The following is a 15,932-nucleotide window of genomic DNA, read 5'->3' as shown; positions in this document are numbered from 1 at the left end:
GATTGTATCTCAATAAAGTTGTTTGATCAAATACATTTAGATATCAAGTACAAATTACCAATTAAATCCTGAGAATGCCAACAGATTGAGGATTCACCAAAAGGGTCAGCCCCACACCTCGGACCTGAAGATGAGGAAATCTCGAGTAGAATGACCAACCATCAGTAACACTTTGGAAACACCTTCTGCCATCTCTCCATTTTAGGCCCGAACTAACTAGCTAGTTCCTGGAGGGAGCCAGGAGACCCTGTGTGGGACTGGGATGGCTGTGACTCTGGGAGCTGCCCTGGCCTGTTGCTTTTTGGCTGCCTTTGGCAAGAGCTGAGCTGAGGCTTGGGGCATTTTCATAGCTCAGGAAGAGGAGGTTAAAGAGAAGCAATGAAGGAAACAGGAGCTGGAGATGAGTTGGGGAGAGTAACTCGATTTATGCAATCCAGGGGTTGGAAGGGAGCTGAGAGACCACATGCTTCAAAATTCTTTTTATGGGTAAGAACACCAAGACCTGACCTCAGGCACGGACAGAACTGAGGCTCTAATCCAGATTTCCCAGCTTCCCATCTACATTTACTTCCCTCATCTATTTCCATCATGCCAAGTGGCTGCCATTTGGTATAACAAGATGATGGCTTCCATTCCACCCAACATTTGTAACAATAACTGTTTATAAGAATGGGATAAAGCCCAGGGTCTGAAGGATATCACAGTCTAGCAGAGACAAATCTATATACAGAGGTGACTTTTACATAAGAAAAGGTTGTAAAAAGTGCTAGTGATGAGGCACAAACGACATGGTATGAGAATGCAGAGGGAAAACCCTCCAATCTGGAAGAGAGATCTGGTGATGGGAGGCGATCCGGGCAGCCCTAAACACCCTTTAGTAGGTGCTCAATAAATGTGAGTATCCTTCTTCCCTTCACGTAATGACCCCGGCCTAACTTTCCTTAGGTCACACCCAGAGAGCCTCCGTTCCGGAACCGCGTGACGTTTACGCCACTGTGCTTTCTGCATCCGAAGTTCTCTCCTCCGGGAATGGACTGTTCCCAAAACCCGCGGAAGAGGACATGACACCGAGCTCTGGAGAATGGAGAGCACATGGTAGCAGCATGGCTCCGGAGAACAGAAAGCATGCGGGAACAGTGAGGCGCACGAGCTATGGAGGGCCAGCCTCAGGATCTTCATCAGCGAAAAGGAGATAATGACAAGATTCATTTCAGAAGGTTGCTGAGTGGATTAAAAGGACATTCCTATGAAGCCTTCTCTCAGCGCCACGCCCGGCACAGAAGGAACGCTCAGGAAAGACTGGCAGTAGCCTAAGGTGCACGGCGACCTTCTCCCCGCCCCGCGCAGGAGCCGCCCCTAGACAGCCCAGTCAGCGCCCAGGGCGCCCAGCGCGGCGTCCGCGCCGCCACGTCGCCGCCTCCCACCCTCCGACTCTCGGGTTTACCAGCCCCTATCCTGCGCTAGGTACCCAGCACACCGGGCCGCGCCCGCCCCTGCCTGCATCCTCCGATTGGCTCCTTCAGGTGCCTGTCCTCCTGGGCCGCTGCAGATTGGCCGGGGTGGGTGGGGAGGGGCGGGCCTCGGGGAGCGTAGGAAGGGCGGGGACCCGGATGTGTGTGGTGGCGGCGGCCGAAGAGCTAGTGTGCGGAGCTGAGAGGCCTATGGATGAGGAGGACGCGGCGGCCCCGGTAGGCGGGGATCGGGGGCGGGGTCCCGGAGGCCTCGGGTCTCCCCGGAGCTTGAGGCGGGAGGCGGGGGTCCTGGGCGGAGGCCTCCCTGGTCAGGGGCGGGGCCTGCTCCCCGGTCACGGGGCTTGCTGCCTCGGGACCCTCCTCGGCCCGGTGCCGGGCCTGGGGAGACTGCGCGTAAGTCGCGGTGACGAGCCGGCCCCCGGGGCCCCCGGGTCTCGTCCGAGCGACCAGGCCGTGCCCCGGCTGGAGGCGGGACCCGGTGCGGCTGCCACTCGCGGGTGCCAAGGCTGTGCGGTTCTGGGCGAGCGGACGTCCCCAGGTCTGGGGGCCCGTATCTGTCTGGGGTGGAGCCCTGGCCGCGTGCGAGGAGCGCAGCCCGGCTGGTGCCTACCCTTTTGGGCCACGTGGTGGCTTGCAGCTACTGCAGCAGGGTGTAACAGGCGCTTTAGGATTGAATTCAGCCTAGCTGAGGCTTATTTAAGCACCTACTGTATGCAAGGCACCGCCACGCCTTGATGGAACCCCTGTCCCAGTGTTTGGGGTGATGGGAAGAGAAAATTACCTCCCGTTTTTCTCACTTTTGGCTTCCAGGAAAAATAAATCCATCCGTCCATCCATCCATCCATCGATCCATTAGCATTGTTGGTTTAAATACCCAGGTCATTCCACTCCTCTCCATCTTCACTGCTACCATGCTAATGGATGCCATGTCTCATTGGAGCTGCTGCAACAACCTCCGACTTAATTGTTTGCCACTTCTGCTCTTGCTTCTGTTATGATCAGTTCTCCAGCCAACAGCCTGAATGATCTTTAAGATCTGATAAACCTTAAAATCCTTTCATTTCTTTGCTTAAAACTCTCCAGAGGTTTTCCATGGCACTTGCAGTAAAATGGAAACTCCTTAACATGGCCTGTAAGGCCTTATGGGGCCTCTCTCTGGCCCCTGCGTTTTTCCCATACTCTTCCTGACCATTTTCCCGCACATTCCCTACACACCAGCCACCCTGGCCTTTCTATTCCTCTACCATGCCTGCCTCTTTCCACCCCAGGACCTGTGTCCTGGCCGTCCCCTCTGCCTGAAGTATTCTTTCTTGGGCTTGGCACGTGCCTGGCCTCTTCTCAACTCAGATGTCACCCCGGAGTGGCCTCTTCTGTCCACTGGATCCAAAGGAGTCTCTAGACTTACCCCATTATTTTGTGTCACCCCACTCTGCTGTTTCTTCCACTGTCCAACTTTGTCGGGTCTGTGTCTCATCTGTCATGCCTCCCGACTAGAATGGAAGTGCTATGGGAACAGGAATCCCACCCATCTTGTTCACAGCTATATCCCTAGCACCAAGAACGGTGCACATAGTAGGAGCTCAGTACATGTTTGCTGAATGAAAGGATGCAGATGGGGATTGTTGACTGACTTCGAGTCCAGTGCCCTGTCCACATTCTGGGTCGAACAGGCTGAGCTGCTTTGCTTAGGGCCCTGCTTCCTTCTCAGTCCCCTTCTCCCCATGGCAGGTTTGTTCTCATGAACAAGATGGATGACCTCAACCTGCACTACCGGTTTCTGAATTGGCGCCGGAGGATCCGGGAGATTCGGGAGGTCCGGGCTTTCCGATACCAGGAGAGGTTCAAGCACATTCTTGTAGATGGAGACACTTTGAGGTAAGTTTAGAGGAGTGCTTTCACATTTTCCTTGCTCTGGTAGATCTTAGAGATGAAAAGGGGCTTTTTCGGAGGCAGAGGACTGTCTGCATTGCACTGGGAGGGCCTTTGACCCTGAGTGGAGCAGTGTGGGCTGCTGCAGCCTGCATTCATTCTGCCTGTGTCTCCAGGTCACTCTGTCCTGGTCCACGTTGGAAACAGTCATGTCAGAGATAGGAAGCTGCGGGTGTCTTGAGTTGCCCAAGTGCCTTGTTCAGAGGACTCCAGTGAGCGTGTGGGGTGTTTGTGTCTCCTCAGCCTGTGTCTCAGGGGTTGCGTTTGGTGGAGAGTGGCCCATTTCAGAGGCAGTGGATTTCCTGTTTTGGGAAGGACAGTTCTGTAGTGCATCTTGCCCACCACCTTCTAACCCTCTGGTGTGTCTGTTTTCTCTCTCTTTTCTGGCTTGAACCCCTTCCCTGACTCCTGAGCCTAATTCTCTGACAAAGTTGTCCCTGAAGGGGGGAAGGAAGTAGTGCTATTTAGCCTAGAGAAAAGAAAGCTGAGGAGTGGGAACTGAATAACCGTCTTCCAATCTACGAAGGGCTTTGGTATAGAGGATAGAGACCAGCAGCTGTTCTTCAGCCCCACTGAGGACAGAGCCAGAGGAGAAGGGCTGAAGCTGTAGCATGAGGGATTGAGCTTTGACAGGGTTGTGAGACCCCCTACTAGGCAACTAAGGGAGGCTCTGCATTCTTTTCCCCCTGGAAATGAAGGAGCCAGGCTTGTGTTGGTGTGGTGTGGGTTGGACCCTGGCTGGAGGCAGGGGGAGGGGTGGGTGATCTCAAGTATCTTGTGATGATGTCTGTGCAGATGTCCTGAATTGTGGCCTGATGGGTTCTTCTGTGTTGGCCCTCAGAGGGTGGGGGTGGGTGGGATGCTGAGGCCCTCCCCCCAACTCCTGGGCTAGGCTGCTAATGGAACTCCCCCCTCATTCCTCCATCAGTTACCATGGAAACTCTGGTGAAGTTGGCTGCTACGTGGCTTCTCGACCTCTGACCAAGGACAGCAATTATTTTGAGGTGATCAAGGCAGTGGGTGGGCAGAGCAGGGGGTGAGCTTGTTAAGCTCCAGGGAACTCTTTTACTAGATTCTTGATCCTATCCTTTTAATTTTCCATCAGGGCTGTCTACTTGGCTGAGAAAAGGGCACAGGATAGCATGGTGCCTCAGCTGAGAGATGGGTGCCCTAGTCCTGTCACCTTGTCCCTTCTGCTCTCCTCCCCCTCAGCTAGGTAGACTTTGACACATATCCCAGACTCTAACTCATGGCCTTTTCCACCCGCTAACCCAAGCCCAGCTTCTGCTTCATCTCCTATCTTTTTCCATAATTTGGAAATGATTTTCTGAGTAATCATGATATAAAGTAGACCTCTAGGCTCCCCAGTTCTTCCCTGAGTGCCCTGTCTTTTCTCTGATTCACATGTTTTTTGTCTCTTAGAGCCTCTTTGAGTCTTTGATGTCTGACTGCCCTTCTCCAGGCCCCCAGCAATTCATCCCATTTCTGGTGCCTGCTAACTGCCCTGCTCTCCTCCCTCCAGGTGTCGATTGTGGACAGCGGGGTCCGGGGCACCATTGCTGTGGGGCTGGTCCCTCAGTACTACAGCTTGGATCACCAGCCCGGCTGGTTGCCCGACTCTGTAGCCTACCATGCTGATGACGGCAAGTGAGTTGCTTCCTGTGGAACCTGACCCCTTTCCTATGGATTCGGGGACCTTAGATACAAAGGACTACCGTGGGTGGCTTTTGCCATTCCTTTACCTATCTTGGCGTATTTTCATTGACTTATGATCAGGACGGGAAGATGGCCTGATAGTGAGCCTTGGAGGTTGGCAGACTTAGAGGGGAGGGTGGAGCTCATGTGTGGAGACAGGTAGGTGCATCACCGAGTGACTGGGAGCAGCAAGTGGGGCTTCAGGGGTCAGTGCCCTGGAGAAGTTGGGAGGCCAGGCTCAGGTCCTGTGTCTGTGCCGCTCCGTCCACAGGCTGTACAATGGCCGAGCCAAAGGCCGCCAGTTTGGGTCAAAGTGCAACTCCGGGGACCGGATTGGCTGCGGCATTGAGCCTGTGTCCTTTGATGTACAGACTGCCCAGATCTTCTTCACCAAAAATGGGAAACGGGTGAGTGGGAAATCCTGGGTGGGATTTAAGTGGCTTGAAGCCATCCGAGGAATTGTGGGAATGAAAATAACCTACCAGCTGGGGCTTGCCCAGGGACACCTAGGCTTAGTTCCCACCTCCTTCAGGCCATCCTCAGCTTCTCAAAGTCTGCATATAGGAGAAGCCACTTCTCCTGCCCAGGGAAGCTGGGGCATTAGCCTAGATGATAGATGCAGAGGGGCAGGTTAGTGCAGTGGGGGGTGAGCAGAGATTGTGGGGGACAGGATTGGGTGATGTGGGGGAAGGTTTTGAGCAGAAAAAGAGAGGGAGAGGTTATGGCCTGGATGCATAAGCTGGAGGTCCTCTGTCCTCTTTGGAGCCTTGCCTTGAAGGCTTTTGAGGATATGTCCTTTCTGTGTGTTGTTTTCTTGTTTCACTTCTTCTTTCTTTCCCTCTTCAGAGAGAGACTAGTAGTGGTGAAGGGATGGGGAAGAGCAAATAGAAGAGAGGGACCCCCAGCTCTCTTTCTTTTCCTATCCGGCTCCCTTTCCAACCCTGAGAGGATGGCTTTCTTAGGCCTTGGCCTTCCTTAGCGTCTGTGCCTCCACACTTGCCTGCTCCAGAACATACTCACGTGCCAGAAGCATTTGGCAGCAGGTCAAGAGACTTGTGTTTGCCTTCTAGCTCTCTGGATACCTTGCTCGGCCAGGAGTCCTTATAGCCACTTTTTCAACTTTTCGGTGCCTCTGTTTTTCTGTCTGTCAGTGTGTGTGATAATTATTTGTCGCATCTTCTCAAAAGTACCCTTGTGAGAATTAGGTGAGCTGTGGAAAAGGGAGCCAGGCATCAGCTCCCTCCCTCCAGCCCTCTCTCCCTCCCCTGCAGGTGGGCTCCACCATCATGCCCATGTCCCCAGATGGACTGTTCCCAGCAGTGGGCATGCACTCTCTGGGTGAGGAGGTGCGCCTGCACCTCAACGCCGAGCTGGGCCGCGAGGATGACAGTGTCATGATGGTGGACAGTTACGAGGACGAATGGGGCCGGCTACATGATGTCCGAGTCTGCGGAACTGTGAGTGAGGGGCGGTTGGGTTGGAGCGGGCAGACCGGGAGGGCTCCGCCGAAAACCCGTGGGCCACATAAGTGGGTCTGAATTGCTTAGAATGGGGAATGAAGACGGTGTCTTGTAGGGTTTTGGGAAATGGGAATTTGTGGCCTTGACATGATTCTTTGAATCCAGGGCTGTGTTCTCTTTAGTGCTGATTGTCTTTCTTCACTTCCCCGGCCCTGAGAGCTCAGGTTAGTTGCTTTAATCTCAGCACAGTACTAGGTTTTCCTTTGCCTTCTTTGGTTCCTTCAGCACCTGCTCTGGTCTCTCCCTGGATTTGAAACTTTCTTGAGGAGTATATGGACCTTGGGAGAGGGAAATTCTTCACCTCTACCCTCTGTGCCTCATGCTGGGTTGGGAGTGAATGGCTGCTGAGTCAGGGGTCTGGCCCTGACCTCCAGTGGGCTGCTGGGGCCTCCCACTTTGAATTGTCCCTCTGCTGCCCTCTTGCTCCCGGCTCAATCTTTTTCTCCACCCTCTGGCCTTCTCACCCCAACTCAGGCTGTTTTCAACTTAGCCTTTGATAGCAAAACAGAAACAGTGGGGGGTGGGAGTGGATTATGAGCAAGGCTCCCCCCATTCTGGAGTTCAAGGTGAGTCAAACCCAAGGAAAATGGCAGAGTGTGTGCCCTCCTGCTGCTTCTGACATCCTGCACCCTCTCTGGCCCTGGGGTCTGAGGATGGCGGTGGCTGCAAGCCAGGGGCTTTAGATGCCCACTCCTTGACCCTCATCTCTTTCCTTTCTTTCCCCCCTTCCACCATCATTTTGACAACAACTACAGAGTTGAACTTGGGACTGAGCCAGGGCGATGTTCCAGCTCTCATCCCCAATCTCTCCTCAAGAGTGTTTTCCTGGCATCCTTTCCCTGCCTGGACCTGCCCCCACTCTGCCCCCAGCTCCTCCCAGGCAATCTTTTCTAATTGATGTAGACTCCTGTAGGCATTTATAAATAGCCTTCCTTCCTCTCTGCCCTCCTCCAATGCCCTCAGGTCACACATTGGAGAATTTTTTCTTTCTTAGACATAAGCCGTGAAGTTTGGCTCTTCTCTCAGACCCTCACCCCAGCCTGGGACTGCCGGCAGGGTGGGGCACACTCTTCCCTGAGCACCTGCTCCTCTGGGGCACACTGGGGCACGAGCCTCTTGATAGATATTTGTCTCTCTTCTCCTCTTGCCTGCTACCCCATCTTTCAGATGAGGGTGACTTACCCAGTTTCTTCTATCCCTAGTTGTCTCTCGCCCTGCTCCCTCTTGTCTCTTCTGACCATCCAGCGTATTTCCAATCCAGCCCTCAGAGTTGTGTTTCCTGGAGGAGCCTGGGAGAGGTCATTAGGGCCCTGCCTGTACCTCCCATTTCTAAAGATGTCTAGCTCAGCTGTTTCTCCTCTTTGCTCTTCCTGTTTTCCGTCCCCTCTGTGGGGAGCCTTTCCATGGGGCCTCAGACCTCTTGTGGGTTAGAGCCTGTTTCTCCTGCCTTGGGTGATATTTCCAATAGAGTGCCTTTTAGAACCATAAAGGTTTGGGAGAGGCTCTGACGCCATCCGGTCCAGGGCTTCCGAGTGCGGAGCCGGAGACCGTTACCTGCTGTGCAGGACCTGTAGCATCCCTGGCGCCGCAGACCCAGGATGCTTGGAGCTCCCTCCCGTAGTCATCCTCGTCGTCATCGGGGCAGCCCTTGTGTTCCCAGAGTTGTTCTTGTTGTGTGGCCGATGAAAAGACAGCCCCAGACAGAAGCAAAGAGACCGATTCAAATGTCAAACAGTGAATTAGCCCCACAACTAAGCCCAGATACTCATTCTTTGATCTGTTGCCCCTGCCCTGTGCACTGCTGGGTACATACTGTGCCCTTCTCCCCAGCCCCTCTCCTGTAGCCCGTCATCTCTCCTCCTGGCCCCTCTCACGAGATGAATCCGGAGCTCTGGGCCTTAGGTTCCCACTTGCCCCGCGAGTCTCCTGACTAGCCCCCTCAGCCCCGGCCTGTCTAGGGCAGCTTACCTGGCTGCCACGGGACCCTTTGCCTTCCAGGCCTGTCTTTCAGTTTGGAGTCTCAGTTATCCTCTCTCTCCCCTTCCCACTGGTTCTTCCCACAAAGAAGAACGAATTCCTGACCCCCCGTTTTTGGCTCTAACGTTACATTATGAGCAATTTCCAACATACAGAAAAGTTGAAAAAATGGTACAGTGAGCACCCATCTACCTACTATCTGGCTTCAACAGTTGTTTGTATACAGACAGACCTGGCTCTTTCTTGAATGGAATTCTTCCCCCTGCGTCCTCTGGCCTCAGTTTCCCCTCCCAAAGAGTCCCCCCTTTGCAGAGCTCTGAGGGTGTTGAAGAGTGGCTGCTGTCTTTGCTCAGGGATGGGGGTGTTGCCCCTCACCTCGTCCCTGCCCCCAGGCCTTGCAAAGTGAAGTCACGTGTGGAGGGTGGGGGGCAGTGGGTAAAGCTGGGGGATTAGACTCATTCTTTGTTTCCTGCTCATAGCTCCTCTGACAACTCCTTAGTGACGGGGCAACAGCTTTGGTACACAAAGTGGGGTGAATGAGGCCCCACCCTCCAGGGGTCCTCCCCCCTCCAACCCAACCCAGGAGGAGACTGTGTTGGGGCCTGAGCTGGCCGGTGGGGAGCACGTCCTGGGTTCCTGTTTCAGCTGCTTCTAGGCCCTCAAGGCACTGAGCCCTCCCTTGCGCCTGTCAAGAGGGATTAGGGTCTCTGCTGGCAGCAGGAGGAGGGTGGATACCAGCAGGAGAGAACCAGCAGGAGAGAACCAGCAGGAGAGAAGAAGTGGGGAAGGCGCTACCCACACGCGGTGGGGGGTTGGAGTGCAAGAGGCTCTCTGCACCTGGTGCTGCGGCCTCTGCTCTGTGCCCTCGAGTCCACCTGTTTGCCCTCCCAAGGCTCTGGGGGTGTGGGGAGGGAGGTGCAGGAGTCGGGGGCTTGAAAGCCCCAAGGAATGGGTGCCCCTACCCCCACCAAAGATGTAGGGGAGCATTCCTATTGATTGGGCATTGTTGGAGGAGAAGCACTAGGAGGGGACAGCTGGTGGCTTGGTATAGAGTAATCTGGGGTGTGCTTATCTCTCCTAGAGGGGATTGTGACCAGTTCTGGGAGCTAAGGGGCCATTGTAGTTGGAGGTAAGGGCTGAGATGAAGGGTCATTTCCTTCTGTGATTGGCAGGTCTAGTCTTTTGTAGCTGTGGGGGACTGTTAATGTTTAGGGAGTATTGATGTGTTGGTGTAGTCTGGTCTAACTCCCATTTCCTGATTTAGGGGAAGGCAGAACAGGTACTGACCACCTACTGGGCGCGGGCTCCGTGCCGACACTTGACACACCTCATTTAGTCTTTTTAGAAATGCAGACGGTATGTCCCTATTTTACTGGTGAAGAAACTGAGGCCTAAAGCAGCGAAAGTCACTTGCTCAAAGTTAGTGGCTAGTAAGTAACAGGAATTAGGATCGGAGCCCAGGTCTGTGTGATTCTTTGTCTGAGAGGCTTCTGAGGCACGGGTTGAGGGACCAGCATTGAGAGTCTGGCAACTCAGGGGCTAAACCTCCCATCTGCTCTCAGTTGCCAACAGCCCTGGTCTCAGGCGGGGAGGAGTGAACTCAAGCTACGATCTGTCTGGGAGGCCATAGTGCCCACCTGCCCCTGTAAGTGCTGGCAACGCTCCGGAGGACTTGCTTAGACTTCACTGGACAGGAGCAGATGAACTGGGGCGGCTTACACCCTGAGAGGCGGGTGTTCCTCTCTTGCGGAGGGCAGCATTGGCGGGGACCTAGCCTCCCAGCTGTCAGCCAGCTGTCTGAGTGGTGTGCCGGCCGGGGAGTGGGTGGCAGAGCTCCACCGTCGTGTGCCTCATCCTCCTGACCTTTTCGCTGGAGGGAGCGTCCCCACCCTATCCACAGACAAGACTGCAGTGGCTGCCCTCCGCAGGGCTGAGGCCGAGGGAATGGTTGGGCGGGTTTTTCCCAAGGATCGGGATCTGGAGCATCTGTCTCTTGGCTCTGGAAGTGGAGAACACTGTGTTTCCTACGCCGAGTCCAGTTGGATGGAGTGGGTCAAGGGCAGCTGTGGGGTCCCCCACCCAGTTCTGCAACACTGGCCGGAGAGGGTGGGCTGGGGGCTGCTCGCGCTGGGTGGAGTGTACGCCAGCGGATGCGCACCAGGCACCACCCCTCCCGCTTGCAGGGAGACACAGAGGAGGAAGCCAGGCCGCGCAGAGAACACAGGACCGGGAGGGGAATTCCAGCAATGTGGGCCTTCATGAGTAAATCAGAAGGTGGCCTGCCGGGGAGCCCATTCTGAGGAAAGAAAGCAGTGGGAGCTAACAGAGAAGACTTGGGCTTAGGGGTGTAAATACGAAAGAGGCAGCATAACCCGAAACATACAGGGTTGTGGCTGGAGGAAATGGGAAGAGCCTGGGTGTGGATATCGGAGGTTGCCCATGCGGCTCTGGCTTTTCCCCTGGTTGCCTCCCCCTCCCTCCAGGACTCTTTTGGAAAGGTGGGGGAGAATGGACTTAAGTTGGCAGGGCTTTGGGGATCCAAGGCTGAGAAGGGGATCCAGTCCCTCCGGTTCCTCTCTGAATAAGGTGGTGAGGATGCAGGCCCTGCCTCTGCCGGAGACACACGCAGGCTTCCACGCTGGTGCAGGCGAGCCTAATTCCTTTCCTGTTCAGGCAGGAGTTCTTTGGGGGTGAGAGGCCAGCGTCCAAAGGCTTGCCAGGGATAAGTGGAGGACGTCCCCAGGCAGCGTTTTCTTCAGGGCTGGAGGGGCAGGAGGGTAGAATAAAGTCTTGAGGGGCAGTTTGGCTAATTAAAAAGGGATTAAGGACTCCCAGGTGATGCTGAGGGTGGGGAAAGAGGGGATGGGGTTGAGTCATAACTCCACCATTACCATGACAACTGATAAATAAATCCTCCCAGCTTGGGGGTTGCCGCCCCATCATGCCCAGGCAGGACCATTGTGGAGCTGAAGAGCCCCAAGAGTCCATCAGTCACCTCTGCTCTCCCCCCACCTCCGCACATCCCTGCGCTCGACAAGAGCCGCGAGGGGCTGTGAACAGGAAAGCTTGCCTTCATGTATTCGGCCTGCCTGCTCCCGGCCCCCACATTAAGCAGAGGAGTAGAGCTGGTCATCTGGGTTCCCTGGCTCCCCTCGGCACCTCCCTGATGCAGCTCTGTCTGAAGCCAAGTAAAACAGACCTTGAGGAATTATGGTAGTCCCATCCCAGGCAGAATTGGTTTTTGAGCTCGTCTCCCCTCCCTCAGGCATCTGGAGCTGGTACCCAACCTCTGCACCCTTCCTGTCCTCCCCATTAGGCCCCTCCAGGGGTCCGCTCAGCCTAGTCTTCACGGCTCCTTCTCTGCGCCCAAGGCCCCTGGGGAGGCCTCGTCCAGCATTGTGATTCAGGGAAGTGAGGCCATAGCTTAGAGCCCCCCAGTGTGCTCCCTGGTGCTCAGCCGCCTGGGCTGCTGCCCACTTCTCCCCCAAAGCAAGGAGAGTCTGCAGCTCAGGCGGCAGATGGGTGCAGGGCCAGCCCTCTGGCCCATGCCGCCACCTTTGCGACCCGCCGGTCCTCCCCGTTCTCTCATGCCTGCCTGGAATATTGGTGCCCACGGGTATACCTCTAGGAACCTTTCCCTTTCAGCCAGAGGTTTTGTCAGACCCAGAAACTGGTCTCGAGTGCCTTGGGACCAGGTTTCTAGGGCAGGTGTCTGTCTGCCCTCCGCACCACCCACTGCCCTTGGCTCTTCCCCCACAGCTGCTGGAGTACTTGGGCAAGGGCAAGAGCATCGTTGACGTGGGGCTGGCCCAGGCCCGGCACCCACTGAGCACCCGTAGCCACTACTTTGAGGTGGAGATCGTGGACCCTGGAGAGAAATGCTACATCGCCTTGGGGCTGGCCCGGAAGGTGGGCACTCGTGCTGGCTTTTTACCTGTAGAGCTGCTCAGCTTTGGGGCTCTTGGGATGGGGACAGGTGGGCAGGCTGTGGTGGGAGGGTCTTAACCCGGGACAGAATACGGTTGTATGTGTTCGCTGTGGGAGGGTACAGACTCCCCCCGCCTTGAGCTAGGACCAGGTAGAGGGTCGTGACAGCACCACGCACACCGGGCCTAAAGGTGGGGTGCGGGCAGCCTGCAGCCCCGGCTGTGAAAGCCAAGTGCCCTGGTCACTTTCCCTGCTTCCCCTGCCTTCCCCAGTGCCTGAAGGGTGTGGGAGGCCACAGGGGTGTGAGCAGCCATCTGTCTGAGAAGATTGAAGGTTCAGATGCCCTCTCCTGCCCTCTTTTCATAGAAAACCATAGGTTTTCTTTTTCCTTCTTGGTGCAGGATTATCCCAAGAACAGACACCCTGGCTGGAGCAGAGGCTCTGTGGCTTATCATGCAGGTGAGTCAGGGCTGCCCTAGGGCTGCCAGGGCTGTGGGCCACATACAGGCACAGGGACATCCATTTTCCTGACCCCCTGCAAATGGTCTCCCCTCCAGCGTCCGGCTAGAGAGCCTTTTCCCCTGCTGCCGCCTCATCTCCCCTCCCTAGGCCGGTCGTGCTTTCTCCTCGTCTGTGTTTTTCCTCTCAGCCTGAAAAGTGAGGGGAGCCGAACAGGGGTGGGGGAATCTGGGCCCGAACTGGACATTCCAGGCCTCTGAGTTGGCTCCCTCTGCGCCCTTCTTGCAGATTCTGCACTTTCTTTTTTTGGTTGGCTTGACTTTCTTTAGGGTTTTCTTTAGAAAGGAGTTGCTGTGAGCTCCTGGCCCCTTCTTGGCCCCTCTCCCCTCTCCCGCCAGCTCCCTGAGGGAGTCTGCCCCTCAGCTCCTTGTGTGAACAGACATTGTGTCTCTCTCCTTTTTTTTTTTTTTTTTTTTTTTAATCTGGGGCCTTTTTCTACTTGTCTCTCCATTTATGTTTCACCTTGACCCCCTCCCTTCCTCGGGGCCAGAGAGGGAGGTGGGCAAGCATTCTGCTTGAAGCTGGGGCCTCACTGGAGGGGTGGGGTAGAGTGTCAGCCCCTCCTTCAGGTGTGTCTCTTCTCTTCTCCCCTCCGTCCTGACAGATGACGGGAAGATCTTCCATGGCAGCGGTGTGGGGGACCCCTTCGGGCCACGCTGTTATAAAGGGGACATTATGGGCTGTGGAATCATGTTCCCCCGGGACTACATTCTGGACAGTGAGGGTGAGTGGGGTGGGGGTGGCCCGCCAGGCTGCTTGGGCAGACGGTGGGGGCAGCACCACAGGAGCTCAGGTTTCCTGCCCTCCTAGGTGACAGTGATGACAGTTGTGACACAGTGATCCTGTCCCCAACTGCCCGAGCCGTCCGGAACGTCCGGAATGTCATGTACCTGCACCAGGAGGGAGAAGAGGAAGAGGAGGAAGAGGAAGAGGAGGAAGATGGGGAAGAGATTGAGCAAGAGCATGAGGGCAAGAAGGTGGTGGTAAGTGGGGAGGGTGTGGGGTTGGACGAGGGGCCTGGGCCTGCGCAGGGGCTGGCATTAGTGGGGACTGGGACGGTAGCCAGAGCCAGGAAGAGGGGAAGGCCTGGTGGTGGCTGTGTTGCCAGGTGCCGGGTGCTGCCCCAGCTGTGCTGGGGAGCTGGTTTCCAGACGCCCTCCTGTGGTCACTTCCCACATCACCCTGAGTCTCTCCCGTCCGGCGGTTCTGGGAGTTGGGAACGCATGGGGTTCAGGCCTGTGTGGCTCTAGCATCATCAGAGGAGGCCAGAGCCATCCTTCTCCACTCCTCTCCGTGCCCCCACCCCCAGGTTTTCTTCACTCGGAATGGCAAGATCATCGGGAAGAAGGATGCTGTTGTACCTTCTGGGGGCTTCTTTCCCACCATTGGAATGCTGAGCTGTGGGGAGAAAGTAAAAGTGGATCTGCATCCCTTGAGTGGCTAGGGGCTTCTCCCCTAGACCTGCCCCCTCTCCTTTTCCTTGCCATTTGCAGAACCAGGTGCCCAGTTCCTGCCTTCCAGGATTTGCTTACCCAGCAGGCTCCAGGGAGTGCGTGGTCCCTCTGCCTCTCCCAGATCAGGCCCCTGCCAAGCCCCTCTGTGCCCATGTTTCTGACCTGGTGCCACCCCGATCATCAGTCAGTCCTGGGCCTAAGTCCCTGGTTGGAAAGGAGCAGGCCCCAAGAGTGGTGTTGCTATGTTGGTGGGTCCCACTTGCTTTGGCTGGTGGACTCTCGCATGCCCCTTTCCCCTCTGGCCGTGTGAGTGGAGAGGAGTGGGCACCTGTCTCAGCTGCTATTTGGGCATGAGGCTCTGCAGAGGGTGGAGTAGAGACTGCCCCCTCCCCTGTTTACCATAGTTATTTCTCCTTGCATCTTCTTTTCGTTCTTTGTCCTCATTGTGTGGACCAGTTGCTGCTGTTATCCCCCCTGGCTGGGCTAGGGGGGCTCTCTTGGGCCTTTTCTCTCCTTCCACTGACTGCTGTCCCAGGAATACTATTCCAGGGTCTCTCTTCTTTCCCCCGAGAGCCCGCTTTCTCCCTCACCGCCGGCTCAGGCACCACATAGTCCCACAGAGTCTGAGTCTGGCCCCCCGCAGCTGTACGCACCTAGGTGGGTGTCCGTTTTGTGTTTAATGGAGTGAGAGGGGGGCTACTCAGTGAGGGGTGCTGGGGTCTTGGCTCCTGTTCCCTCCTTGCCATCCTTGGGATACCTGGTAGCACCCTTGTCCCCAGTTCCCTGGGCTGTAGGCAGAGACTCCAGAGTAGGTCTCTCCTGCCGTGGTGAGGGCAAGACCCCAGAGCTGTGGTTGTGAACCCTGAGGGCAGCTTGACCCCTCTCTCCCCTTCCCTGCCTCCCCCCGCCCCCTGCCCACTCCCGGGCCCCAGCTTGCTGCCTGTGCCAGTTGCCTGTTTCGCTTCAGTGTTTGATTCTAGCCCTTACATGTGTCCTCCCCCACCAAGCCCTCCTGTCTCCTACGGCCTTGACTCCTGACCCCCTTCCCATACAGTGACTTCTGGGGGGGAGGGAGCAGGAGCTGTTGGCCTTGGTTTGCACAGAGTGGGTGGGCCTTGGGGAAAGGGGGTGAGCTGCTGTGTTGGGGTCCCCCCTTTCGGCCCTCCACTACGATGTATGAAATGTATGTACAGCCCAGAGATGTTTATACAGCCAATAAAGATGGAGTTTCTGTATTTATCGGTACGGCCTGGACAGGGGAACCCTTTCCAGTCTATAGGGCAGGGACAGGGCTAGAGGTGGGGGCAGCTGAGGCAGCTTGGACTTGGACCAGTATGAGGCCCAGGATGGGGATGGCGTGTGTTCCGTAGACCTGGCTTTGGGCCTGGGATGCCCCCAAGAAACACAGGTATGCCCTGGGAGACACAAGGCTTTGACCT

At 56.0% G+C, this 15,932-nt stretch overlaps 1 protein-coding gene across 1 annotated transcript; it reads left to right on the top strand.

Moving 5' to 3' along the window:
• The first annotated feature begins 1,601 nt into the window (after positions 1-1,601).
• On the top strand, positions 1,602-15,728 carry SPRYD3 (SPRY domain containing 3). The gene is made up of 11 exons (XM_028125525.2): positions 1,602-1,688; positions 3,201-3,347; positions 4,330-4,405; positions 4,924-5,048; positions 5,368-5,503; positions 6,368-6,553; positions 12,353-12,502; positions 12,922-12,979; positions 13,644-13,763; positions 13,850-14,022; positions 14,349-15,728. The coding sequence occupies exons 1-11, from the start codon at positions 1,666-1,668 to the stop codon at positions 14,481-14,483; spliced, it is 1,329 nt and encodes a 442-aa protein (XP_027981326.1). The 5' UTR covers positions 1,602-1,665; the 3' UTR covers positions 14,484-15,728.
• Positions 15,729-15,932: the final 204 nt, after the last annotated feature.

Source organism: Eumetopias jubatus, unplaced genomic scaffold (genome assembly GCF_037043125.1).
Source record: "Eumetopias jubatus isolate StellerSeaLion01/CBP00866 unplaced genomic scaffold, mEumJub1_p1.0 scaffold_8, whole genome shotgun sequence".
NCBI classification, from domain to species: Eukaryota; Metazoa; Chordata; class Mammalia; order Carnivora; family Otariidae; genus Eumetopias; species Eumetopias jubatus.
This window is presented reverse-complemented; position numbering and strand designations above follow the sequence as displayed.

Coding starts and splice junctions, on each gene's coding strand:
- SPRYD3 (XM_028125525.2), top strand. CDS start 1,666: ATGAGGAGGACGCGGCGGCCCCG. Junction 3,348..4,329: donor GTAGATGGAGACACTTTGAG/GTAAGTTTAGAG, acceptor TTCCTCCATCAG/TTACCATGGAAACTCTGGTG. Junction 12,980..13,643: donor CTCTGTGGCTTATCATGCAG/GTGAGTCAGGGC, acceptor CCGTCCTGACAG/ATGACGGGAAGATCTTCCAT.